The 27,335-nt window shown below is 36.7% G+C and overlaps 1 protein-coding gene across 5 annotated transcripts in view; it reads left to right on the forward strand.

Moving 5' to 3' along the window:
- Nucleotides 1–27,335, forward strand: part of CTNNA3 (catenin alpha 3) — a 1,641,479-nt gene that overhangs the window by 1,451,886 nt on the left and 162,258 nt on the right. For all 5 annotated transcript variants that reach the window (XM_045783571.2, XM_087863076.1, XM_087863075.1 and 2 more), the window contains one exon: nt 13,984–14,076. In XM_045783571.2, the coding sequence (XP_045639527.1) occupies nt 13,984–14,076 (93 nt within the window). The remainder of the gene's footprint in view (nt 1–13,983; nt 14,077–27,335) is intronic.

Below are 27,335 nucleotides of genomic sequence, written 5' to 3' on the forward strand. Positions count from 1 at the left end.
TAGAAACCTGATATAATTTTAACTGTTGACCTCTACTTCTTGAGATACTGTGTTTTACTAAATCTTCCAAAAAAATAAATTATGGCCCTCTGTCTTGGTCAGAGAGGCCTTTAGTGGGTAGAGCATCTGGTTTCTAGCCTCAGTTGAATGATATCTCCAGTCACATTATGTATATAGGATGTCTGAGTGAGGTTTTATGTGGAAAATGTACTCCACAGAGAGAAACACACAGTGTATGAAAGCCACTGGCCTTCTCACCTGGGTTGTTTTCACCGCCTCTGTTACATAGTTCCATTTGATTAAGGTAACTAAAAACATTTGCAGTTCCTCCCATTTTGAACCATTTCTCACATCGTTTCAGATCTCTGCTGCCCTCTTGCTCTCTGTCCTGACTTTTTTACCTTTAGTGTGGCTTTTAAAAAGAAGAAGCTTTCAGGTTTTAAAAATTGTTTCACACTTTCTCTGAGTCCAACTTAGCTTAAGAGTTGATTTCTTTTGGGTGTTCTCAGTTATCTAACAAAACAAAATGAGTAAAAGTAAAAGATGATGCTACTTAATGATTTCTTAATTATATTCACAGCTGTCCTCAATTGATATTCATAACATACTTTAATAATTTTCATAGCTCTTACTCATTGAGACCTTACAGTCCTTTCAGACATAATGAAACGAATCCCATTTTACAGAATGAGGAATTTAGACTTCAGAATTTTAAAGTGCCATAATTAACATTACCTAGTCAGTAAGTGATTGAACCAGGACAAATCTTCTAACACCCGGTCTAATATACTTTATATAATATTGTAAGAACATTATTAATTAGACATAGTGGGTAATATTTCTTGACATTAGGTAGAATGACATGATGGCTGATATTTATGTGAGTGCTTTCTCTCTCTTTTTATAGCAACCTTATAATATAGGTATATCAAAATTAAAGTTTAATATACTGCCCCAGTGCCACACAACTAATCTGTGGTGTATCAGAATTGGAATTCATTTTGTTTTACATTCTGTTTGCATGGTCTTAATTTATCTCCTATACTGCAGTCTTAGGAAAGAGAGAAAAAAAAGAGAAAGTTTTAGTGAGAACCTACTATGTGCCCAGAACTGAGAAAGAGACTTTATAAAGGTAGCTTCATAATGAAAAGTGTGCCTTACATTATGTATATATAGAGTTAAATCCACATCTGTCAACCGAGTTGACCATAATAACATCTCCACGAAGAAGAGGTAAAATGTAAAACATGAAGAAGGCCGGGATAGCTGTCTTTATTCTATGGTACATGAAGCCAAATACCAAATAACTTTTCCACAGTCAAAGAATAAGTAAGTAATATGATCTCATGGCATGGGAAAACCCATTTGATACAAATCAGCTCTTTATTGGTCATCCTATGATTAACAACTACCGCATTATCCTGCATTTTAATGAATACTTATTAAATTACAAGTGAACGAATGAATAAAAAGCAAGAAGAAGCTAGTTATTCTAACTTCTTGCCCCCAAACACTGAACTTACTCCTTATTAAGTTCAATATCTTTTTTTTCCCATTATACAAAGAGGCCAGAGTTGAGGTCTAAAATAAAATCAGTATTTTGACAGTCTGCTCCCTTAGTAGGATCAAAAGATGCGTAAGCAACATAAGGAATAAAAAAATTGCTACAAATTCTGGAAAAGAGGTGCACTGGCTGTACTATTCACTTTAGTATGTAGCTAAAGCAATTTGTAAATATTAGTGGAAAGTAATACAGGGCAGCTTGTAGAGTTTAGCAAAACAAATCAAGCAGGGCATTTTGTATAAATCAAAAAGTTTTCCAGTGTGCAAATAAAGAAGTATGTGGATAGGAGAATGTGAATAATATATTTCAATATTCATGAAATTTGACTAAAACTCAGTACACAGAACTTAGACTATGTTGCATTAGCTTCATAAAGAATCCCATAATACCTAAACATGCTACATTGCGTACCTAGTTAGTAATCCACGAATATCTTCTGTATGTAGACTGTGTCTATTTAAAAATGTTCTTTTTGAATATTAATAAAAAGCAATGTTTGATACCTTCAAATTTTAAAAGAATAGTGTCCCATGCACATACACATATATACACATCCCACAGACATTGAGATTAATTAAATCAAATGTAGCTAATTCTCTTAGATAAAATATGGCATACTATTTCATCTGTCACACTGATAGCAGGGATCTGGTTTCCAAGGTATATTGTCTCTCCTATTATAAAACTAATTCTAGAGTAATGTCTCCTTTCCAGAGATCATATACTATTTCTGGTATCTGGACAGAGAATGAGATCTGCAGGGAAAAAGGATTTTTAAGACAGAACAATATTAGAAAAGGAAATGATTGGCATACTGAACTATTTTGAATAGGTAGAAAGATAAGAATAAAAGGTGATATGACCCAGCAATTGCACTACTAGGTATTTACCCCAAAGATACGGACGTAGTGAAGAGAAGGGCCATATGCATCCCAATGTTCATAACAGCATTGTCCACAATAGCTAAATTGTGGAAGGAGCCGAGATGCCCTTCAACAGATGAATGGATAAAGATGTGGTCCATATATACAATGGAATATTACTCAGCCATCAGAAAGAATGATTACCCAACATTTGCAGCAACATGGACAGGACTGGAGGAGATTATTATGCTAAGTGAAATAAGTCAAGGAGAGAAAGACAATTATCATATGGTTTCACTCATTTGTGGAACATAAGAAATAGCAGGGAGATCAGTAGGAGAAGGAAGGGAAGAATGAAGGGGATAAGAGAAGGGGTAATGAACCACGAGAGACTATGGACTGTGGGAAACAAACTGAGGGCTTCAGAGGGGAGGAGGGTGGGGGATTGGGATCGGCCGGTGATGGGTATTAAGGAGGGCACATATTGCATGGAGCACTGGGTGTGGTAACAGTTTCACATTTAAAGTTAACATTGATAACAAAAATTAAACATTTTTGATTAAATATGTGGCCCCTCACTATGAATTGAAATCCATTTTATTAAATAGCAAAAAAGTTTAGATAGTAATTGATTAAACGTGAACTTACATTATTCCTTCTTTCATGTACTCATCTGACATAACTTCATGTTGCATAGTCCCACTTATAATTATAGTCGGGCTAAGCAAACAACTGCTACTTCATGTAATATGTGTCTAGATAGGCATTTGAATGAGCAAATGCAAATTTTTGACAGCATTATGGATGTAAAGTTGAATCTAATAGACTGTGCATATTAAACCATTCAATTTGATGTGTTTTATAGACAACCAGAAACTATCACCACAATCATGGTAAGAAACATGTACATCAAAATCTAAAACTGTAGTCTAATCACTTCTTCCCCCCGACCCGAATGGCCAGCAACCTCATTTCTGCTCCTGTAGGTTGCTTTGTAATTTCTGTAAGGTTGTGTAAATACAATTATACCGTAAGTACTCTTATTTGGCTTCTTTCACTAAGCATAATTATTTTGGGATCCATAAATGTTGTTACTTGTATCAATAACCCATTCCTTTTCATAATTGAATAATATCATACTGAACGGATGTATGGTTGGTTATATCAGCCCTCTGATGAATATCTGAGCTGCATCCATTAGTTGGCTATTACAAAACTAGCTGCTATGATTATTTGTGTGCAAGTCTTTGTGTGAATATATGTTTTCATTTCTTTGGTGTTAATATCTGGGAGTTGAGTGACTGGGTTCTATGTTATATATATATGCTTAACGTGTTAAGGAACACATGAACACACGTTCTAATTCCACTGATCAGGACAGGTCTGTGTAGGAACAGCACGGTGCATCTGCCACGAGCTGGTTTCCCAGCCGCTTAGATCTGACGACATCGTCAACAATGATGTATTCACTTGCTTCTACAAATAGGCCTTTTAGTTTGGGGACTTAGAAACCCCTTTATATAGGGAGTATAATTCTTCCTTAGGCGTTGTCCAAATATTTGTTTTGTTGCATTCTAGTATTCTATTTTATATATAAGCTGCCAACTTAAGCTACTTTTTTCTACTAGTGTAGGGAATTCTTACGTCCCATAAAGCAAACTTCAGTCCAATAACCCTGAATAATATGTACAAAACTCTAATATAGATCTGAATTACTGTCTTACTGAGCAACATCTCCTCAGTAATGTGGAACTTCTTTCATATTTTTCCATTTTTTAGTTCAGTGAAATAGGAGTGTCAGGTTTGGACACCTTTGCCTTACATAATATCCATGGCTGGAGCACGGCAGGCAGGTTTTTGCTTTATTACCGTGCCTGGGATTACTTTGCAAATCTAGATAGATGAATTTGGTTAGGACCGTTGATATTATACCTGGCTGCCTTAACAATTTCTGGAAGTAAAAGATTTCCTGTGGGCTAAAAAATATATATCCCCACTGGGAAATCAAACCACAACTTTCCTTTCCCTCAAAATCTTTGTTAAGGAACGCTTTGTAAAACCAGTTTCCAGAACACTGAAAATGTGATACATGAGATAACTAAACAAGGGCCCCTACACGTCCACAGAGCTGAAAAGGACACCATGGAATATGGACATAGCATGGGGGCCGGGTATGGGATATTCCTCTGTATCTGCTATCACAGTCTTCTGAGGTGTTTGCTCCGATAATGAAGACATATGCTTCAATTTTCCTCTCCCTTATTGAAAGCTTTTGTCTGTGTCCACATCAGCTTCGAGTATCATACCACGTTGATAGACCTATTGCAAAGTGACAAGGCCAGCTCCCCCTCCAGTGAGTTTTGCAATCTTACTCGTTTTTTTTTTTATTGCTGACATGTCCTTGAAATAGCACATTCAACCTGAAGCAGATATTCTTGTAACACTCATTGCCTGTTTTCACCCCTGATGATAAAGGTAATAATTTGTTGTAAAAATTTTAAACTAAAACAATTGCAAGGAAGAAAAACCACATATAATACTACACAACATTCAGTTAAAAGTATATTAAGTGCATTTTCTTCGCCATTAGATATTCTCTGAACTCTTTATTTATTTATTTATTTATTTATTTATTTATTTATTTGGAGAGAGAGTATGTGTGTGCGTGTGAACAGGGGTGAGGATGGGGGATGGGAGGGACAGAGGTTGAGAGAGAATCTTAAGCCGACTCTGTGCTGAGTGCGGTGCCCACGGTGGGGCTTAATCTCACCACCCTGAGATCATGACCTGAGCTGAAATCCAGAGTTGGACACTTAACTGACTGAGCTACCCCTCTGAAACTTTTATTTTAATATTTGTAGAATAGCTTTTTTGAAACAGAAAAATTAATAATTTTTCAGTTAGATAATCTCTTGTCAGCTGTCTGTTCTAAGGGTTAGAGCCCAAATACACATGTAGAGAGTATGTTTGGCATAGAGCTTGATGGAAAGGTGAGCTTTTCTCACTCAAATACAGTAGATTTTGTCTGGTCTTCATGGTAGCCATGTTTATACCAAGGGTTGAAGGTCAGGGTGGTTATTAGTCATCTGCTATGGCTGCCGCTACTACTCCCACAATTCCTGCTGCCGCCACCATCATTACCACCACCTCCACGACACTTCTTGCTATTATTATTGTATTGTTTCCAGCAACAGCACACCTCCCATATACAGAGCAGTGAGAGTAATTGTACTGCCATGATTCTCTATGGCGTCATTACTTACTGCCTATGAAGAACCATCGTCCTATGTAATCCTGGTAAAAACAAATTTAAAAAGTTGTTTCAAACCTCCTGAGAGGTAACAAGTCAAAAGGGACCTGCGGTCTAAAATTGCATGCAGTATTTCCAAACGGTGTCCTGCTACTTCAAATTTTAGAAAAATATATTCATTTTGTTTCAATGTTCATGGTAAACAAAACTGCAATAGACTTGTAGATTGAACAGTAGACTTGAATGGGATTTTTTAAATCATGTAGTTCAGTCCTTTTCATTTACTTCTGAAGAAGTCGAGTTTTCATCAAGTGAGGTATTTGTTCAAGGTCATGAGCTATTAAAGGGAGCATATGACCTAGAACCAGATTCTCAGTCTTTATATTATGCTTCACCACAGTGCTTGCCTCAATGTAAGACCTTTGGCAAGATACTTACTTCAGGTATTCTGCTCATAATTTGGAAATAGAATATGAACTCACAGCTCTGTCCAAAACACATTTAATAGTTTTGCTGATCTATATAGCTTAATTCATATAGAACTTGAAAAAAGAGAAGAAAAAAAGAATGACTCAGGAGCATTCCCCCCCCCCCAAATTTATCGGCACACTTTTGCTCATGCTAGGGACCAAAATTGAATTCATCTCAGGTTTGGTGTAACTTGAAGCCAGGGTGCCATCCTGAGAAATAAGCAGTATATCTTTTAGTTGAGTTTCTAAAGACAATATATGGTTCAAGGTAGGTGGCAGTGGAGCAATGAAGAAAGGCTGAATCATCTCTTTGTTCTAGATGCCAAGTTTACTGAGATCTAGATATTATATCCAGCAGGGGGAGGAGGAGATTAAGAGCCAATCTACTGGTGTGCTGCTGAACACAATCGCTAAATACCTGGCCTGCCTTGCTCTATAAACAGTATATTTGTGCTGAAGCTCATTTTCTAGACTTGTAAATTTTAACTACTCAGTTCCCACATTTACCATGCATTTGTGGCTACCAAGTTGGCTCTTAAAACCAACACAGGACCTACTTTGAGGTAGCTGTTTATTAACTGTGCAATATTGAGTGGGTTTTGTTAACTCCAGGGCTCAGTTTCCTCAATTATGGTATTAAAATCATAGCATTTGCCTCTTCAGGTTAATTGTTAATATTGAATGAGAAAAAGAATGTGGAATAACCCAGCAGAGTGCTGTTAATGAATAATATTAAGACCTTGATTAAAAATGATTACCTCACCTTTCTGTTCCCAGAAAGAAGAATGTCAAGGATCTTGATCTGAATTGGGATGTTTCTCATACTTGAACTTTCCAAAAATATGCTTTCATTCAAACACTATTCTTCATGGCTTCATTAGTCTTTCATATCTTTATTTAAACGTCAAGCTGGAATACTTGTTATGACGGTTTCCATGAATTAGAGATGCAGTCCTGGGAATTAGAGCTGGATCAACAGCTCACTTGGTGGTTGAATAACCACCATGATATTGATGATGCCACTTTCATTTATGACCCTCTTGCTGATTTGCTGTGTGCTTTTCTACAGTTATTGGCCTCATTGGTGTCTTCTGAACAGAGGCATGATAGAAAGAAGGATTAAGGCTAAAATATGCTTTACCCTGTGTGATTCTATCATTACTTGAGTCCTTAGAAAGGCTTTATATAAACTTAAGTGATTGTAATGGTCATCCCTTATGATAATCATCATAACTCAGGCTCAACCATAAGGCCTTTTGTATGATCCGCTATTTGATGGTTGCTGGCCTGGATAAGTTTTTAAATAGCAAACTAATAGAGAGTTATTTCATAGAAAATATATGAACAACTAAGATTGTGTCTCCTCTGTCAGCAATATTCTACATGTTTAGGATTTCTCTGCCCAAGTTGTCCTATTTGACTACATGTCTAATTATATCCTCTTATACATTGTAGGTATATTCTTTCCTCTTTAGTGAATTTTTTTTTATATTCTGCAACTTAGCTTTGTCAAACTATATTTCAATTGTGGAAGCCTTTAAGGGATATAATACTCACCCAGGCCTCTTAGTTTTACCATATGGAATAATTTATATGGTGTTATATTCTTAGCATGTTGGAAAGAAGAAATGGCTTGTGAAACATAGAGGGATGATAATGGTACCTAGAGGCAGTTTTGAATTGTTTTTTGAAAGATTATAAGAAGAAAACTCACCAGTGATCTATTGTGGCAAATAGAGATACATGTCTTTATTCACATCATTCTTTATTTCCTTCTCTATTTATTTTCTTCCTTGTATGAATTCACTAAAAACCACATTTATTGTGCACCTACTTTTTGCCAGCATTGCGTCAGGCACTAGAGTTATGAAACATAATAATACTAGATGCCTTCTCATTCCTTGTATGAGTGAGAAGATACAGGTATTCAGGAGATGAATTGTATTTCTAAATGGTATGATGAATTGGAGTGAATTTGTTTCAACTAAAATCAATGGATTTACCAGATCTCTTCTAGTATTGAGGTTTCCTAATACCGAGGAAACATTTCATCCACATTAATGTTATTCTTTCAGTTAAAGCATGCGCTCATAAAATCTTAAAATTTGAGGGACTTACAGAAAATATTATGTTTTACTTACTTCTCATCCCGATTTTAAAGATGAGAAAATTGAAGCATAGGAAAATTATGACATTTGTCTAACAACATACAAGTAATTGGTGACAAAGTTAGAATGAAAACCCAGGTATCCTAACTTCAAGTTCATTACTCTACACAATAGCACAACCCCACCAGCTTTCTGATAATACAAGAAATGTCTTCCCACGTTAACCTGAGGTACTTTACACTCCTTCCCCTCTTCTGCCTGACATTTCTAAGGAAATTTCTCTGTTTTACCATTCAATCTCAGTCTCAAACCATGTAACTCTAGGGAATATCTTTTATTTCCATTTAATATCCTTACCCTTTATCTCTCTTGAGGACAAGGGTTATTTTTTATTTGTCTCAAGATGCCCAGAATCTAGAATAATAGCCTGTTTTTGTGCATAAAAAAATAGACACTCAAATATGTTAGCTGAGATGACTTAATTTGATTTTTTTAACCTCTTTATTACTGATCAAACAAACCTGGACTATCACTGCATATCTTTAGATAATCATTTCTTCATTATTAATAAAAGTTGAAAGAAGTACCACAGAATGAAAACAAGACAGACAACATCCTCATTCTCATGGAAGTTATGTTCTTATGGGATAAGACTAAAACATATTCCCTCTCAAAAAAAAAGAATATAATTTCAGGTTATGATCATGGTTATGATCAGCTCTTGCGAGCAAAGAAAGAAATACAGGGTGATGTAATAAATATATGAAGTAGGGGAAGGGATTACTTTCAGATAGACTGACCAAGGATGACTGGGTAGGGCTGAAGATAGGCCATCTGGGCTCCCATGGTGAGGAGGATCTAGCCATGTAAGAGTTCTAGGAGCTCGCCAGGCAAGAGAGCAGTGGATACATGCCTGTGTGTGTGTTTTCAGGCATTTCTTAGTTTTCTATAATTTGAAATTATGTATTAATATATCCAGTTCTTTTATAAAAATGTATTTTAATTTTAGACTCTCCACTTAGACATTCCAAAATCATCGTGTGCTCTCAGCTCACCTGGGAGGACCTGACTGGGCATGCCATTCCCACTGCCTGCTTCCGAAGAGGAAGACTCCCCGTAGACCCCTTCCTAACAGCTTCCCTGAGTGTCAGACTGCTCCTGGAACTGCTCGAGCAGTTACTCGATTTTAGTGAGCCAGCGATGGATAGTCAGAGAAATATGATTTATGACTAAATCACATGTAGGATTTAGAATTCAGCCTTAATTTGAGAGGAAAATGTCAAGCATGACTCCTATTCCTAGAGTACCTTTTTTCTTCTGTCTTTTTTTTCCTCTTTTTTTTTCTTCTTTCTCTTCTTTCTTTTCTCTTTTCTGTTCCTTCTTCATTCCCCCCCCCTTTGGTGATGACGAATTTCTTTTTTATAAATTTTAATGTTACACATTTATAAAGTCTGCCAGTGAATTTTTATGTGTAGTAATACTGCATACTGTCTCGGTAGGGATGCTGAAAGAATTAATGAGATAAAGTCCATAGAGAGCATTAAGTGCCTTGGGAAAAAAATATATAAATGCAGTCATTTCTATCTCAGTAAGTATATATATATATACATATTAAAACCACCAATTTATTGTGACCCTGAAGTTTAATGTGTCACTCTAGTTTATTGCAGCTTCAGTTTCTAAATATTCTTCAGCCTGAATATTTCCAAGTTCTGTACTTTTTCTGGCCGCTTTTGCATAAATAAAGTGGGGCCTTATAATAAAATTAATAATAATAAGTTATAATAATCATAAACAGTATTAGACTTCAGTACTTTCTAGTCACTGAATAATGTTCCAGTTCATCATCTTATTTTATCCTCACAATAGCCCTAAGAATTAGGTAATATTTTTGCCATTTTACCAGGTGAGGAAACTAAGCTAATTTCAAATCACTTTGAGCTGCCTAAGAAAGGCTTCACAACAAATAAGAGTTAAAATAGAAAAACATGAGATAGTGTTCCTGAAATCTGACATGAGAAATAAATGAGTAATGACTGAGTTTATTAACACCATTTTTAGGAAGAAAGAAAGAGAGAAAGAGAGAAAGAAAGAGAGAAAGAAAGAAAGAAAGAAAGAAAGAAAGAAAGAAAGAAAGAAAGAAAGAAAGAAAGAAAGAAAGAAAGAAAAAGATATCTTCCTCTTGGTTTGGTTTAGAGAGAGCCCATCTCAGAGAGGGGAAGTCTTTTCCATCACCACTGAGAATCTATGTGAGAGTGAATCTTTGCTGGGCCCAGCTTAAGGGATAATTTTACTCTTATACAATGAGTAAAATTAGATCAAAAAAGATCTTTACTTGGACTTTAGGAGAAAGCAATATGTGTGGCATAATAATAAACCCTGCATAGCATAGGACATCAGATACTCAAAACGGGGTGCATATAAGTAGAAGCAGCCAGTAAGTATCAGATCGATCCAGAACAACAAATTCGGAGTAAAATGGAGGTGTCCAAATTGCTACAAATGTTTTATCGAAAACTATAAAGGGTCTTGATGGGATGAGGGATAGAATAGTGGAGGAAGAGGAGAAAAAGCAATAGAAAGAAAGAACCGAACTTTTCCTGCATTCCATCTACCCGTGGGCTAAGCAATTCCTACTTAAAGCATCTTAGTACAGTTGAGCCTCACAACAAACTTCAGGGTTAGGTATTATTATCTAAAACTTTGTTCTGAGGAAACCAACGTTTAAAATGGTACACAAAATGCCAAAGCCCCACGATCACTAATCGGAGGGCCAGAATTCAAATTTAGGTCTGTATTACTATTATTGGATCTTTCTACTACAAGACACTGCTCTAAGACAGTTGGTCTCCCTTCCCCTAGAATGAAACTTGATTAAACACACACACGTGCACACACACACCTTCCAGATGCTTGCACCTTCCAAAGTTACTGGATGCATAGAAGCAAGCTGTTTTTAAGAGTGTATAATATATTGTAGCCCCGCCTTCCTCCTCCCTGTTACAGTGTTTGCTCTGTTATTATTTGTCTTCAGTCCAAAGGAGTTAATGTATCACCTCAAAAGTGATTAGAGTTCTATTTCTTTCTGAGTTTCCACTTAAACTATAATATTGTATATTCAACTTTTTATTTTTGCAATACCAGCCAACTGCTTGCCTTACAGAATGCAAAATGCTGCCAGCAAATGTTTTGAACACTCCCCCACTGATTTTGTTCCTGAAAAGACGAGGTCAGTCCTATGTTAAAGACAAAAAAAAAAAAAAAAAAAAAAGCACTGTGAAGTATGTGGGCGTAAATGGTAGGCTTATCTCTTCCTGCAGTATCACCAACAAAAATGGTACTTGTGACTTCTGACAGCAGCAGTTGTTCTTAGTTTCTGTTAAGTCATTTTATTTTGAGCTGAATAAAATATTGGAGTTAATGATGAAGTTATATGTCACTTCATGGTAGAGTATAATCCAAGTAATTAATAGCAGACATTTATAAGGAGCAGATCACAGTGGGGGAACCGGGCAGCCTTCAGTTGCAAAACAACAGGACCCAAGAAAAAGAATTTGTTCAACTGAATTTAGTCCGATGTTTCAGGAGCTGGCGATATATTAAGGAAGAAAATTGCAAAGATCCTTTCTCAAGAATACTGTGGGAAGAATACACAAAAACGGTTAATAAAACACGTGATTGTGTAGAAATTCCACAGTGATCAACTCATGTTATTAATACCTAAGAAAAGGAATAAATTGCCCTGTGAGCATAGCTGCACATACTCGCTGCAAAGAGGGGCTGCGTGTAGAGATAAACATACACAACAGTGACTCAAGCATATCAGAGGACTTGGCAAGAGGGAGACTATTAATATCCAATAGGAGTTGGTTGAAATAAATGCAGAGGGTTGGGTGATGCTTAGTGCACAGGTTAGAAAGCAAAAAAAGTGCTGGTTAAAGATCCATGAGATGGGAACAAATCAGAGGCCATTAGTGGTAGGAAATAGGTAGTTTTGCTCCACAGTGTGAGCTAATTATGGCAAGTTCCCATCTCTGGAGTGGTCCCAAGAGAGGGTAAACTCTCCACAGCCCTGAAAATAAACAAAGAACCTGTGTGCAAGGCAAGGTTTAAGGGAAACCAGGGTTGGACTGAGGAGGCAACCCTTTCCTGCCCTTGCCCAGTCTTTAACAACCAGGTGCAGAGAAGAGATCTTCCACTTCACATTTGGTTGCTTTTCATGAAATCTATTTGATTTCTGGATTTCTTACCAAGGCTTTGTATTACATGAATCATACATAATTTAAATGAAAACAAATATCAAATTGATTCTTGTTAAGTACTTTTACTTGGATTTGCAATGACAGATATCTTTAAATTATTGCCCCAGCGAGATTAAGGAGGAAAGGTTAAGTGAGATTAGATTAGATATTTAAAATTAGATTAAGATTAGATATTACAACACAAGACAAAAATTACTTTGAAATATGGAAGATGGAAGCACAGTAATGGTACAGTGAGGGTGAGTGTTTGCTGTTGCCATTGATATGTTTTGTTTTGCTCAGATCCAATGTTCTTTTCAACTATCACTGATAATTTTGCTTCATGTATTCAAAAGCGTTGATATACTTCATTGTAGTGGTAAGACAGTAAGCAGGGCAGACCCAGTCCAAACGTCACAGAGTAAACACCTGGCTGCCTCATTCTGCAACAATGCTGCAATCAAGTATGGTGAACATCAGGACAGTGAAAGTGGAGGGGTCAGGAAAGGCTTGGTGGAGGAAGCCAGCCAAGCCCGGGTCTTCCTGAGCCAGACATCACCCAGACACCACCCAGACACAAAAGATGTTTAAGCCGAAGTTGAAAAAAAAGAAACGGAAGTAGGTTAGCTATTGAGACACTGAAGTTAAAATATTTATTATTTCATTTCCTAGAAAACTTAAATTCTTAGTAATTTTTGGTGCCCTTTTCATGTCATATAGTTTTAATTGTAATTATCCCATCTATTTATCACATATGAACACCTTGGTTTGTGATGACCACACAGTGGTTAACCAAATCACTGTTCACCCAGAGAATAACTTCCTCCTGATTATTTTGCTTTCTTTTTCTTTCAAAATTCATTGGGATAGAATTCATGTACCCTAACATTCACCATTTTAAAGTGTAAAACTGGGTTGCTTTAATACATGTACACAATCATGCGATCATTACTACTATCTAATTCGAGGACATTGTGAGCGTCCCAAAGAGAGGCTGCATACCCATAAGCAGTCATTGCCCACTCCCTCCCTCCCCCTCCTTTAGGAACCGCTAATCAAATTCCTGTCTCTACAGACTTGCCTATTCTAGGCATTTCATATAAATGGAATCGCACAACTTGTGGTCTTTTGTGATTGACTTCTTTCACTTACCATAACATCTTCAAGGTTCACCTATGTCGCAGCATGTATCAGTACTCCATTACTTTTTATAGCCAGATAATATTCTATTCTGTAGAATTTTGTTTATTCCTCCGTAGATGTTATGTTTGAGTTGTGGCCACTTTTTGACTATTATGATTGGTGCAGCTATGAACATTTCTTTTTTCCAGTTTTTGTGTGGATGAGTATTTTCATTTCTCTTGGATCTATAACTAGAAGTAGAATTTCTGGGTCATATTGGTAACTCTGTGCCTTCTTATTGAGGTACTGTCAGACTTTTTTCCATTTTGCATTCTCACCAGCAATGCTTTGCTTTCTTTTTATAGACCCCAGAGGAACTGGAGGACGTTTCTGACTTGGAAGAGGAACATGAGGTGCGCAGTCACACCAGCATTCAGACCGAAGGAAAAACTGACCGGGTAAGTCACCTCCCTGGAAGGACAGCTGTAGGCTCTGCCCTCTTCTTATCAATCAGGCAGCCTCTCACAGGTGGGACTCCAGGATCTGGAGCTGGTTTTGCAAAGCCCAGGAGGAAAAGCCTCAGAAGGCAGGGGCTGCAACATGGGGGGAATTAACTTCCTTGATCTTCAAAGCTTACGGTGAGACCGTTTCTGGTTGGGTAGTAAATCACTCCATACCACTTTTGATCTTTATAGCAGTCATGGGAATATGGAATTGAAATGTGTACACATTTGTTTAGAGTAGAAAAGAGAACCCAAGAAGTTATATATTCTGAAATTCTAGGGGAAAAAAAAAATTCTGAGAAACTACCCCTGTACTTTTCTTCCTTTCTGCAATGCCACCTTCTCCCCTTCTTAAACTCAACACACACATACACACACACACACATCCCTCAAAAGATGCTAACCAACTTCTGAATTACTCTGAGCCATTGTATTTCATTTTACTTATACCCAGTGCTTGGGAATCTGTGAAATGTTGGTTTCCTAGCCAATGACAGCTTGCAACGGCAGACCAGACTACAGAATTTGGGTCCGAAAGCCAGGCAGTACAGCGTGGAAGCTAAGACTGCCCTAGAATACGTCTGAATTAGCCATTTCCTTGTTGTGTCACCTGGTAAACTCGCTCAGCCTTTCTCTAACTTGGTTCCCTGATTTGTAAAGTGAGGATACTCCAGGTATTCTCTATATGTGGATTATTGGGGGAATAACTCAGTGAACTAGTAGAGCAGTTAACACACTGCTTAGCTCAAAGTAAGTTCTCAATAATCATGAGTTATTATTTGTAGTTGCCATAGGGATAGTATAATTATAATTATCATCACCATTAGTACAACTATTAATTAGTTAAATTCAGTGACATTACATTTGGAGATGGATGGGAAAAGATAAATTTAAGAAAGTTCCATGTGTTCAAATGTTCAGATTACTTAGAACTGATATATATTAGTCACAACACCTGTGTATTACTAGAAATGGTGGTTTTCTTGAGCTTCCATTCCTTGCTAATTATTTGGGTTAATCCCCAGCCCTCCAGAAGCCAGTTCATGTTGGGAACTGTCTGGGGGCACCCAGCATCTGAAAGAAGTTTCCTTCCAACCTAGTAGGCATCTTTGGTAAGAGCTCAATTTTTCCAAATGGCAGTGGAATTGGAAATAAATTTTGCTAATGGTATAGCTTGCTCATGCTTTCAGGTAAGTGAGTGAGTGATTCACTTCGGCTGCTGCTGAGCCACTAGAGGTGGAGGGGTTGTCTGGACTTACAAAGTAATTGATAGGAGGACATTTTGTTAAATAAAGGTACCTTAGAAGGATGCTGGGATTAGGATAAACATGCCATAATTCTCATTTTGGACCATCACATGTAGATAATGAAGCCTTGGTTAAGACCTTAAGATTTAGAAACTTCAAATTTCTTCATCTGAAAATGAGAAGAATCATATCTTCTTACAGCATTATTGATAACTTCAAAGAAGATAATGCAAATGAAAGTGTTAAATAAACCTTGAGATTTGTATGCCAAGAAAATAAGCTTCTTATTACTACTAATTTGATTTGTGTTTTTGCTCTTGGTTGGGGTTACAGGCCAGCTAGATGGCAACCTGACTATTGTAGGTTAAGAAGTTGATGATCTCCATGGTCCTGGATCTTAAGAATCTTTCATAGAAGCCACTGTGTCTAACCATGTAGAAATCATCCTGGAACTGCTCTGTATTCTGGATTTGTGTTCCACTGTGCACTGTTCCCTGACAGGCCAGTTCATTTGGAATGTCCCTGGGCAATACCCTCACTACTGTCTCGTGGCAAGACAGATCCCTAACCATCAAATCCACTGGGAGTAACATTATATTTAACCTGGCCACTCTCTGCTCTAGTAAATCTCTCTGCATAAATTCCAAGTAGTTTAGATTTTCTTCACTTCCTGCCTTGAGGCTTCTCTGAAATTGCTGTGTGGAATCCCTCAGGAAGCTGTTCAGATATTCTAATACATACACAATCTCATGTGAAGCATTAACACTCCACAGAGCAACCTTGATGAATACTCTTATATTCTCTGGATGGGCCATTTTGCATTTTCCAGAGGTCTTCAAAGGATTCCCAGGGGGATCAAGCCACACTTCCCACCACAGTGAACAGCTTGATAATATACCTTTGGATTTGCTCTCCTTTTTTCCTGATCCATTCTTCCCAGGCCCCAGTTCTGTTCCCCAAGATTTCATCCCAGAATCAGCTACCTTCCATTCTTAGGCTCTGTTTTTGAGGGAAAATAAGAAAATATAGTCACAATATATAAACTACTTAATTATCACATTAACTTTGATCTATTGATACATTATCCCAGTTTTACTAATAAGATCACTGAGGCGCAGATTTATATAACTTGTCTAGTAACTGTATTATGTTTTCAGACAAAGAACTTTGGTGATTACCACATGCAGCTCACTTAAAACATAGAGTTAGTGGAATGAATCTTTTACTAACAAGCAAACAAACCAGCACCACCACAATAAACTGGATTCACCATTGATGGAATGGAAGGATGCTATAGTGGTCTGAGAACTGGAGGAAGGATACAAATTTTCTTATAAAATTTAAAGAGTAATTCTTGTATAGCATGGACAATTTAACTCAAATAACAACCTCTTGTTGAAAATCTGACTTGTGAGTTTATTCCTACAGATTCTGGGCTCATGGCAGGCCAGCTCAAAGTGTCCCCCACCCAAATCACCTGAGCAAAATGATCATGTTGACAGGTTTTATGATCTCTCTCAAGCATCTGGCACTCCTGACAGACCCATATTCTCTATCATTGTATTTCTATGCTTATATTTCTATGTTCAGTCTCATATCCATTGGAAACTTTATCTCTGTATTCCATCCAGCATTCCTGAGGTTTGCATCCATTGGACTGAGTCTATCTTTTGACACATTTCCTAGGTACCATCAGGTTGAGAAGATACCATAAGATTTTGAAGTGTATTCTGTTGAGAATTTTTTGAATACTCACGCCATACTGAATGAAGAATTTCTGGTCACTGAACAAGACATGTGTTTGGGTTCCTTTTTGTTTGCTGCTAAATGCCTTTTTGCTTCTTGGTTTATGCAGACTCTGCTATATTGAACATGTAGTAGAATCAATTTCAGGCACAGTTTAGTAATGGAGTGACAGTTACTTATTATCATTTTACTTTCTGCATTTCACTCCCAGTAGCTTTGGCTCAACATCATCTGTTATTGCTGTCATCAGTGGCAAATGCCACTGGGCATCGTAAAGGTCTATAACCAACAAATAATGATTTAGAGCCCACAGCCAATGAGAGCGAAATACTAAAAAACCAATAGTGCATGCCTTATGAAGTAGCAGAGGAACAGCAGTGGAGATTAGTGATTATCTTAATTATTAAACACGAATACTCACTGGACCAATACTGTGGTTATATCCAGTAATCAGGCATTCCACAGTGATACAGGAGTGTGATTTTGCTATAGATTTACAGAACATTCTTTAAAGATCTCATTGTTTATTCTGTTCATGCTCTTAGCAAGGATAAAATAGAGATCTTTTATCTTAAAAACTCAAATTTGAAAGAGACATGAAAATAGACTCCTGTTAAGATCATCAAATTTCTAAACCTACTGATAATAAGACTTTTTGGTAAGTCCTAAAAGCTTTCCAAAAGATTATACTAAATACATGCTAACTCGTATTTTCTATTTAAACAGAACAGTGCCAGTTATCATTTAACACTTTATAGCTTACAGAATATTTCCAAATTTGCGTCTTACTTAACAAAAGCCCTGGAGTTTTTCTTTTTCCTTTGATTTTACTAATTAGGGAATTTGACACAAATAATTTCAGTAGTTTATGCAAATCGTTTAGACTGGAACCAAATCCCAGGTCCTCTGGCAGGAACCATACTCTGTCCAGTGTAGCTCTCTTGTAAACTTGGGTAGAATCTCACCATCCCTTAAGATCTCATTGTCCTCCTATTGTTACGGCCAGTATTATGGAGTTGGTATTATCATTTCTCTACTAGAAAAATGATTCCTGAAACTGAAGACCATAAACCTTAAGTATCAGATCTGCTTAAGCCTCACAAGTTTTGAAAAGTCTCAATGGTACAATCTCCCATCAGTAACAAAATCATTTTGTTTGTTACCATTTAGAAACTACATAGTGATGCCCAGACCTTGTCAGTCTCTTGCTGGTGGATCACTTCACCTTGATGAAGTGGAATATTAACCAGATAGTGGTAGACCTTGTAGGACAACAATCCTGGGTCTCTAAGCACAGAATCTGGAAAAGAGAGGCAGTTACCCCTCAGTCTCTTATCACATTGGCCTCTGTGATATTTCAATAGAGGGAGCATTCTAATTTTTAGATTCCCCCCCTCACTTATTGTCTGCAGTAGGGGCAGCATGAACAAGAGAATCTCAGGAAATAGAGTGTCATCAGGGTGGTGGCTACCTGGGGTTTTAGAAAGACTCAAGAAAATATGGGGCGCCTGGATGGTTCAGTCTGTTAAGTATCTGACTTGATCCCAGGGTCGTGAGTTCAAGCCCCATGTTGGGCCCTATGCTGGGCATGGAACTTACTTTAAAAAAATAGACAATAAAATAGATTAAAAGAGAGTTTTGTGAATGGAATGGGTGAGCAAGTGACTCGCCTTTGTTAGCATTGCCTTATAATGTAGAGGCATATGAACTTGGGAGTCAGATAAGCCTTGGTTCAAATCTGGCTTCCACCCATTACTATCCATATGATCCTGGAAAAGTTAGTTTGCATTTCAAACTGTTTTCTCATCTGTAAAATAGTGATGATCATATGAAAATTTTTAGTTCAGTTCTTGGCACATAGGAAGTGCTCAATCAATTCTTTATTTTTATAAAAAGTCAATTTGGTGATGAGTGTAGTTGTGTGTTAGTGTTATACTTTGACTTCCTTTTGAATAGTTCAAGAAGCTTTGTAAATAGAAGTCTCAGTCTTCTAGTATGAGATTCCTTTATTTTCTTGGTTTTGTGGTGCTAACCATTTTGACACACTGGAAATTCTATTACCAAAAGTCTTTCAAAGCAGTTTTTTTTCCCCAGGAGGAGGATTTATCAGAAACTGCTTCAAGAGGTTAGAAGGAAGATGACATTAATGTGATTTTTAATGATACTGGCACTTTTATGTATATCTAATTCACATACATAATGTACAACTGAAATAGTGATCACAAAAACCAACTCTTGATAGTAGGATAAAACAGAAAATTTGACCCAATAATTGTCAAGTTTGTGTTTTCTTCTTTATTGAATGCCTGGCCCTGCCCTGGGAGTTTTTCTTCCTTGTGGAATGTTGGTACTGTGCTGGCCCGTTAGTTTGTTTCTCTCAGTCTTCATTTACCTTCATCAAATTACATAGGGCTTAATTTCCAAAATTTATGGTATATGCTCAAAAAAAAAAAGAAACGAAAAAGTCATTCATCCTGACATTTATAGGATGCATGTTAGAATCAGTTTTGCAAGCAGTCATTTAAAATCACCTTGTATTGAATGAAATCTTATCATTTGCAACAACATGGATGGACCTAATGGATCTAGAGAGATAATACTAAGTGAAATAAGTCAGTCAGAGAAAGATAAATACCATATGATTTCGCTCATGTGTAGAATTTAAGAAACAAGATAAATGAAAAAATTTAAAAAGAGGCAAACCAAAAACAAACAAAAACCGGACTCTTAACTATAGAGCACAAACTGATGGTTACCACAGGGGAGTTGGGCGGGGGGCGGGTGAAATAGGTGAAGGGGATTAAGAGTACACTTATCATCATGAGCACGGAGTAATATAGAGAATCGTTGAGTCACTATGTTGTGCACCTGAAACTAATACAGCACTGCATGTTAACCATACTGGAATTAAAGTAAAAAATAAAACAAAATTTCCTTTTATTTCTCTACTCCTGTCGAAGAAGAACATATGTTCTAGTGTTTCTTCCTTCTGCCTACACTGCTCGAAAGGCAACAGGTCTAAAAACTAAATAAAAGATTTGGTTCTGTCTCACACAATTTAAACTTTGATGACAATGTTTGTAGATGAAGAGTGAAAGAGGGAACTCATTTAACATTACTAAGGCCGGATTTTCATTTGAAAGTATTTGAAGTTGTGGTCTCCGAATGCTGAAATTCACTTTAGTTTAACATAACGTTAAAAAAAAAAATACTTAGAAATTTACAATTTCAATTGTAGTCAGATCATATTTCAGCATAAAATTATACCACCTTTTTAAAGATATATTATTCATCGTTTTTACTGATGATCCAAAATTAAAGAAATTTTAACACGTCATCTTTGATGATTAAAATTTGTCATATCTTTATCTTCCCTTAAGAGTATATAGTTAGTAAATCTGCTCTGCCTTAAAGAATATGTTTGAGTCCATTGAATCTATGTAAGTTCTATACATAGAAGTAAATTGGGATGGAAATAAGAACAGTTACCTAGGTTACTGGACACAACCTCAAAACGTCAAGAGCAGCAAATGAATTGGAGCATGTCAAATGTTAAAATACAGGAGATGTTCTTGGGGTAAAAAAAAAAAATAGCCATTACATTCTAACACCATGTTGGTGATTGGGAGTGCGTCCTCCTTGTGGCTTTTTTACGATGCTGAGTCAGCTGGCTATCCTCCACCATGATAATAGAAAAAATGCCAGGAAGGGGTAGTTTATTTTAAAAATTGGAAACATTTTAATAGGCCCTATTTATTATCAGAACATACTCTCAGTAACTCCAGTTTATACTGAATTAACATACATAATATGGTAAGACATGACCTCATTACCTTTTTCATGATAGATAATTTGGTTCAGGTTACTATGAGAAATGCAGCTTGCATAAGCCTGGATGAAATTACATTATTCAAGCAACGCTGCAGTAGGCAATGCATTTTCTCTTCATTGGTTTCTTTCATTTTTATTGTGTACTTGGCAATGACTCTGCTTCTATCTTTCTGGGGGATCATTTTCAGCACTTCATGGTTTCCTCTTCCTCTATCTACTTCTCAAGCATTAAGGTTTACTGGAGTTCTGAGCCAAGCTCCGTAGTCCTCCAATTCTTCCCAGTTTTCCTGAACAGTCTCATACAGTCGCAAGATTTCAGATGTCTTACACAAACAAGCAAACGGAGCCATATCCTGTCTCGTGAGCTCTGACTACTTCTATTGGTGGGCCTGCAAGTTTCCTCTCCTCGAGTGGCTTACAGCAGGCTCTTGTGGCACCTGCTGTTGCCGAGCCTGAATGCATCACCTTACCCTACAAATCTCCTCTAATTCCTACATTCTTTATAGCACTTCTTTATTTTTGGTGGAACACATCTGAACCTGGGAATAATGTTTTACTCCCCTCCACAGCTAGGCATACAACATGTTTCAGCTTTACTATCTTCTAAATATTTTCTGCACTTTTCTATTTTTTTCACCACCTCCACTCTCACCACCTTCAAAGAAAGTGTTGCATTGGACAAAGTTAAACAGGAAAGGAAGACTTTATTCAAGGCTATTGTTGTAGGGGAGAGAGACCAGAACTTTGCATTTGATGCTTCTGGAACAAAACTTTTCAGAGACGGGGTGAGGGAGATTGTAGGCTGTCTGTTTTTGCTAACTGGCTTTGCCCAAAGGAAAAGTGAAATTTCTCTATCTTCATGAAAGGGGGTGCCTCTAAATTTAGGTTCCTGCCCTCCCACAGAGCCTGGGAGCTAGAGACTCTATGTTCCTTGATGATGGCATGTCAAAGGGACAGCTCCCGAGTTCTTGAGAAAGACAGTCCTTGTTTGTAAAGCTGTTGAGAAACATTTAGAAATATTTATGTCTTAAAGGGGCAAAGAAAGAATTTACAATTACAACTTCTGTAAAGTATATACTGTAAGAAAAGAAAGGTCAGAGACCTAGAGTCAGAAAGAAGCCTGTCTAAAATTTAGTCAAGCTGAGGAGCATGTTAAGGCCATCTTGGTCACTATCTTAGGTCACATCCTGTCATCTCTCACCTAGATTTTCTTTAGCAGACTCCTGAATTGTCTCCTGCCTTTAGTAAACTTTCATTGTCTCACTTGAACTTAAGATGGTATTTCAAAAGTGCAAATCTGTCATCTAACCACCATGCGTAAAATCCCTTCAGGTTCTCAGTGTCTCCCCTTGTCCTCAGCATGAAATCCGGTCCCTCGATGTCCTGTGTAAGAGAACCAGGTTCTGCTCTCTGCTTCGCTCTTCTGCCTCATATTTCACACTTTTTTCTCCAACGCCTTTCCATTGTACAGATGTCTCCCTTCCTATAAGCACCAGGCTCTCCCTCACATCCATCTCTGAGACGCACAATTCCCTCAACTCGTCATCCTCCTCTTCACCAAGAATACCTGCTCATCATTAGGATTCCAGATTAGCCTTGACGTCACTAATACAAATCGAAGTGTAGTTTCCTTCCAACATCAGGCCTGGATATGAATGTAGCACGTGGGGATTCCCATATCATGACATTCATTGTGCATGCATAATTTCTTACATAATGGCGTTTCTTCTCCACTCATTAAACCTCACCAAACCTCATTAGTGCAGGGAGCATAGTTTTTGTCTCATTTAGTGCTATGTTTACAGAATGTCACACACTGCCTGTTATAGGTATTTGAGAGGCGATGAGGAGAACCTTTCTTTTGTAAGACATCTTGCCTCAAAAGTATACTGTTCCTCAATATATTGAACCTAGGGGATTACATTAATTTCTTTGTTGCTCTTTCTTCCTTCCAACAGTTGTACCTACTTGTGCCAGATAAATCTTACTATAAATTGCTAGGTCACTACTCTGAAATATTCAGTGGCTCTCCACTACTTAGTCCCTGCTAATATAAATATTCATTATTCTGGTTTTTTTGCCAAAGTCCTTTGTAATGCCGTCTTATTCCTGGCTCTATCGAGTATACAACTGCTTTTTATTTGTTGAAGTAATTCTTGTGTTCCTGAGAGTTAGGGCTCTCCCTGAGGCTGTGTCTGTGATCTTTTCCATGTCTGAATTGTCTACCTTTCGTCTTTTTTATTCCCTCCAATCCAAAAGCTCTTCAAGATGAGCCCAACTCCCTTTATTTACATGACTTTTTCTTTGCACTTAGCCCCTTTGATTTAATGATACAAAAACATGTGCTGAGAGGCCATCTAAAGGAGTTCACTTACTCCTTTCGGACTTTTACATTCTAAGGTCACCATGCTGTATCTATTTTGAAGTAGTGTACCTGAACAATGTCACCTTTTCTTAATTCAAATTCTTTATCCAAAAGGAAATCTAGAGTCATTCCATAGATTGTAGAAGTCAGTGTATAAAAATCAGAGCAGAGAAAACTAAAGTTTAAAACATTGCATATTATTTTATCCCTAAATTCTTATATTAGAGTTCTTTTAATAAGTACCTCTTGAGATTTCAATCCGGGAGATTGTTATCAATATCTAAACATACTCTTATTTATCAGACAATGGAATTATATTGAAATAAATACATTTTTTTAATATTTTTTATTTATTTGTTTATTCGACAGAGATAGAGACAGCCAGCGAGAGAGGGAACACAAGCAGGGGGAGTGGGAGAGGAAGAAGCAGGCTCATAGCGGAGGAGCCTGATGTGGGACTCGATCCCATAACGCTGGGATCACGCCCTGAGCTGAAGGCAGACGCTTAACCGCTGTGCCACCCAGGCACCCCGAAATAAATACATTTTCACCCAGCCTTGGTTTCTGGGAAATTCTGAGTTAAAATTAATGACTAGTAACTAATCTTAAATGTCTGATATATTTGTCTCTTTGTTCTCATTCGATTGTCTTATTTTTCTTTAAAAATAATCTCAAATACAAATTCTGATTAAAAATATTTAAAAGATATCTATTTTATTACAGTTCTCCCCAATATATTGTTCTTGTCACCACTGAGGTAATATATTTTAGAGAGAAGAGAAAGTAAGTATATCCAGTATTGGGACACCTGGCTGACTCAGTTGGTAGAGCATGAAAGTCCTGATCTCAGGGTCCTGAGTTCAAGACCCACATCGGGCATAAAACTTACTTAAAAAAAAAAAAGTATATCCAGTATTATATCTTTTTACAGTAATTTCAATGTCTGTAAGTTAAGGCTAAATCTCTTTATTCTTTTATTTAATTATAAAATAGAATCTTGGCATTTATAAATGCATATATGCTATTTTTAACATTGTTGGATAACCCAAAAATTTATGTATGAAGTTATTTATAAGGCCACTGGAGCATGAATTTCAGTGATATATGGTGATATTTATATGTGATTCACTTGCTCGTTAGTGAAATGAGCTTTCCTCCAGGCTTTAAATAGAATACTGTCTACTCTTCGATTAATTCACAACAGAGGAAATAGCAAGTAGAAAAGCCTCAGAGGCAAGTGTTAGTGAGGTGAAAGGAGGTCTGAAGCTGAAAAGGAGGGCTGATCTTGTAGGGAACATAAACCATAAAGTTATTTGGCTGTTATTTTGAGTAGGATGGGAAGCTATCAGAGGGCTTTGAGCCAGAGAGGGACATGATATGACATACTTTAAAGGGGTCATTCTGAATGCTGGGTTGAAAATAGTCTGAGAAGTGGTACAGGAGGAAGCAGGAATTTAGAAAGTCATTGCTATTCTATTACCCAGGTGAGAAATCATGGAGGCTGAACCAAAGGTTTTAGAAATGGAGAAGTTGAGAGCTGTTGATAAAGCATATATGGTGATGGTGACTTCACTGGATATGCTGAAGACTTAGATACTGAGTATGAGAGAGAGAAAGGAGTCAAAGACAACACACAGTTTTGGACTTGAGAACTGGGATGGGGACTTGCCATTTATGGGGGAATTTGGGGGAGACTGCATTGAACAGATTGGAGATGATAGAAGATCAGAAATCAATTAATTAATTTTTATTAATTTTAGATATGTCTCCTCTTTTCTGACACACTTGCTCTTTTGAATATCAACTTTTTTGGAAGGCCGCGACTAATTCCTCTGCTTAAAACTACAACACCAGGGGTGCCTGGGTGGCTCAGTTGGTTAAGCATCTGCCTTCAGCTCAGCTCATGATCTCAGAATTCTGGGATTGAGTACCTTCTTGGGCTCTCTGTTCAGCGGGGAGTCTGCTTGTCCCTCTGCCCACCCCCCCACCCCCACTAGTGCACTCTCTATTGTGCTCTCTAAAATAAATAAATAAAATCTTAAAAGAAAAACAAGCAAACCCCACAAAACTACAATACCATTCCCAACCCACATATAAACCTCTTGACCTCCCTTCTTAATTTTTCTCCATAGTACTTCCTTTCACTCTCTGACATACTACATATTTATTTGTTTAGTCATCTACTGGTAAGTGAATTCAATGAAGGCAACAATTTTAATCTGGTTTTTTTCCCTTTGATATATCCCCCATACTTAAAATAGTATTATGCACATAGTAAATAAGCCATAAATATTTACTGAGTAAATAAATGAATGAATGATGTTGATTATAAATGTGCTTTGGGAAAAGGAACATGCACGGAAAATTTGGGGGAGGGGAGTTATTTTAGAAATAACATTCGTATCTAACCAATAAATAACTTCCCAAGGAAACAAGTGAGATAATTATAATTTTTTGAAAATGATGTTTTAGTAAAGAATTACCCAGACGATAGTCATTTGGAAAAATTTTCTGAGACTGACGTGTTTAAATGATTCTTTGCCTTGTCCAGTTTAGAGGTGTTTATGATGGACATCTGGCTTCCAAGTGCTGCTCTTTTTTCCCATTCTCTGAAAAATTTCTATTTTTTGTAATGTTGAAAACATAACATATAAATTAGGTAATTTTGAATCACTCTCTGGTGAAATAGGAGATTCATGCTTGCTTCTTTTCCTACTAAGGACAATGTGTATCAAGTAATGGTTAAGGTAGTAAAAAAAAAAGGAGCTCAAAATAAAATAATGTTTTAATAAATCCTTTGATATTCTAAAAGTTACCTCGTACACTGAAAGTAGCACAGTCTAAATCTAAGTTTCTATATATGCATATTTTTAATCAGCGAGTGATTATTAATGAATGTTTAATTTTTAGAAATGTGAATATGTATTTCTTATAATGAGTTGCATAGGCTGTAACAGTATATATACCTAAGGCTTGGTTAAAATCCCATGTAAATATGAATGAATATAGAACATAAAAATTTCCCTCAGAGTGGAGTCATCAGCTCTATAAAGCTCATGTACTTTTAAGAAATGGCTTTTTAATATCTTTTTAATTTTTAATTTATTCTTAAATTTTATTCAAGTATAATTAGCATACATACAGTATATGCATACAACATATACAGTGTTTTATTAGTTTCAGATGTACAAAATAATGATTCAGCTGTTCTATATATTTCTCAGAGCTCATCAAAGTAAGAGTACTCTTAATTCCATTTATCTATTTCACCTCCCCTCTGGCACCCATCAATTTGTTCTCTGTATTTGAGTCTGTTTTCTTGTTGGTGTCTCTTTTTATTTTGTTTGCTCATTTGTTTTCTTTCTTAACATTCATGAATGAATGAAATTATATAGTATTTGTCTTTCTATGACTGACTTACTTCACTTACCATTGTATGCCTCCCTGTATTTATTGTAGCGTTATTTATAACAGCCAAGATAAGAAAACAACCCAAGTATCCATCTATAGATGAATGAATAAAGAAGAGATGGTATATATATACAATGCAATATTACTCAGCCATAAAAAAGAATAAAACCTTGCCAACTACAGCAACATGGATGGACCTAGAGAAAAAAAATACGTTAAAAAGTCATACCTGAGGGCTCCTGGTGGGCTCAGTTGGTAGAGCACGTGACTTTTAATCTTGGGATTGTAAATTCGAGCCCCACTTGTGCATAAAGTTTACTTCAAAAAAAAAAAAAAACACCTTAAAAAAAGTAAGTCATACCTGGACATGTTTCTCTCTTTCTGATTCTAAGATAATTAAAAGAAATTTTAATTTCTTCTAAATTCCAATTTTTGGAATCAGACTCCCAAGTTTGAATTCTGATTCTGACACTTACAGCTGTTGACTTTTGGCAAGTGACTTAAGTCCTATGTCTCAGTTTGCTTATTTTTTAAAATGGAACCACTCACATCATAGGATTATTGTGAAGTTTATGAGTCAATATTTGTAAGAAGCAGCACACAGTGATAAAACT

The sequence above is a fragment of the Ursus americanus genome, chromosome 6 (genome assembly GCF_024610735.1).
Source record: "Ursus americanus isolate L20-20 chromosome 6, mUrsAme1.1.p, whole genome shotgun sequence".
Taxonomy (NCBI): Eukaryota; Metazoa; Chordata; class Mammalia; order Carnivora; family Ursidae; genus Ursus; species Ursus americanus.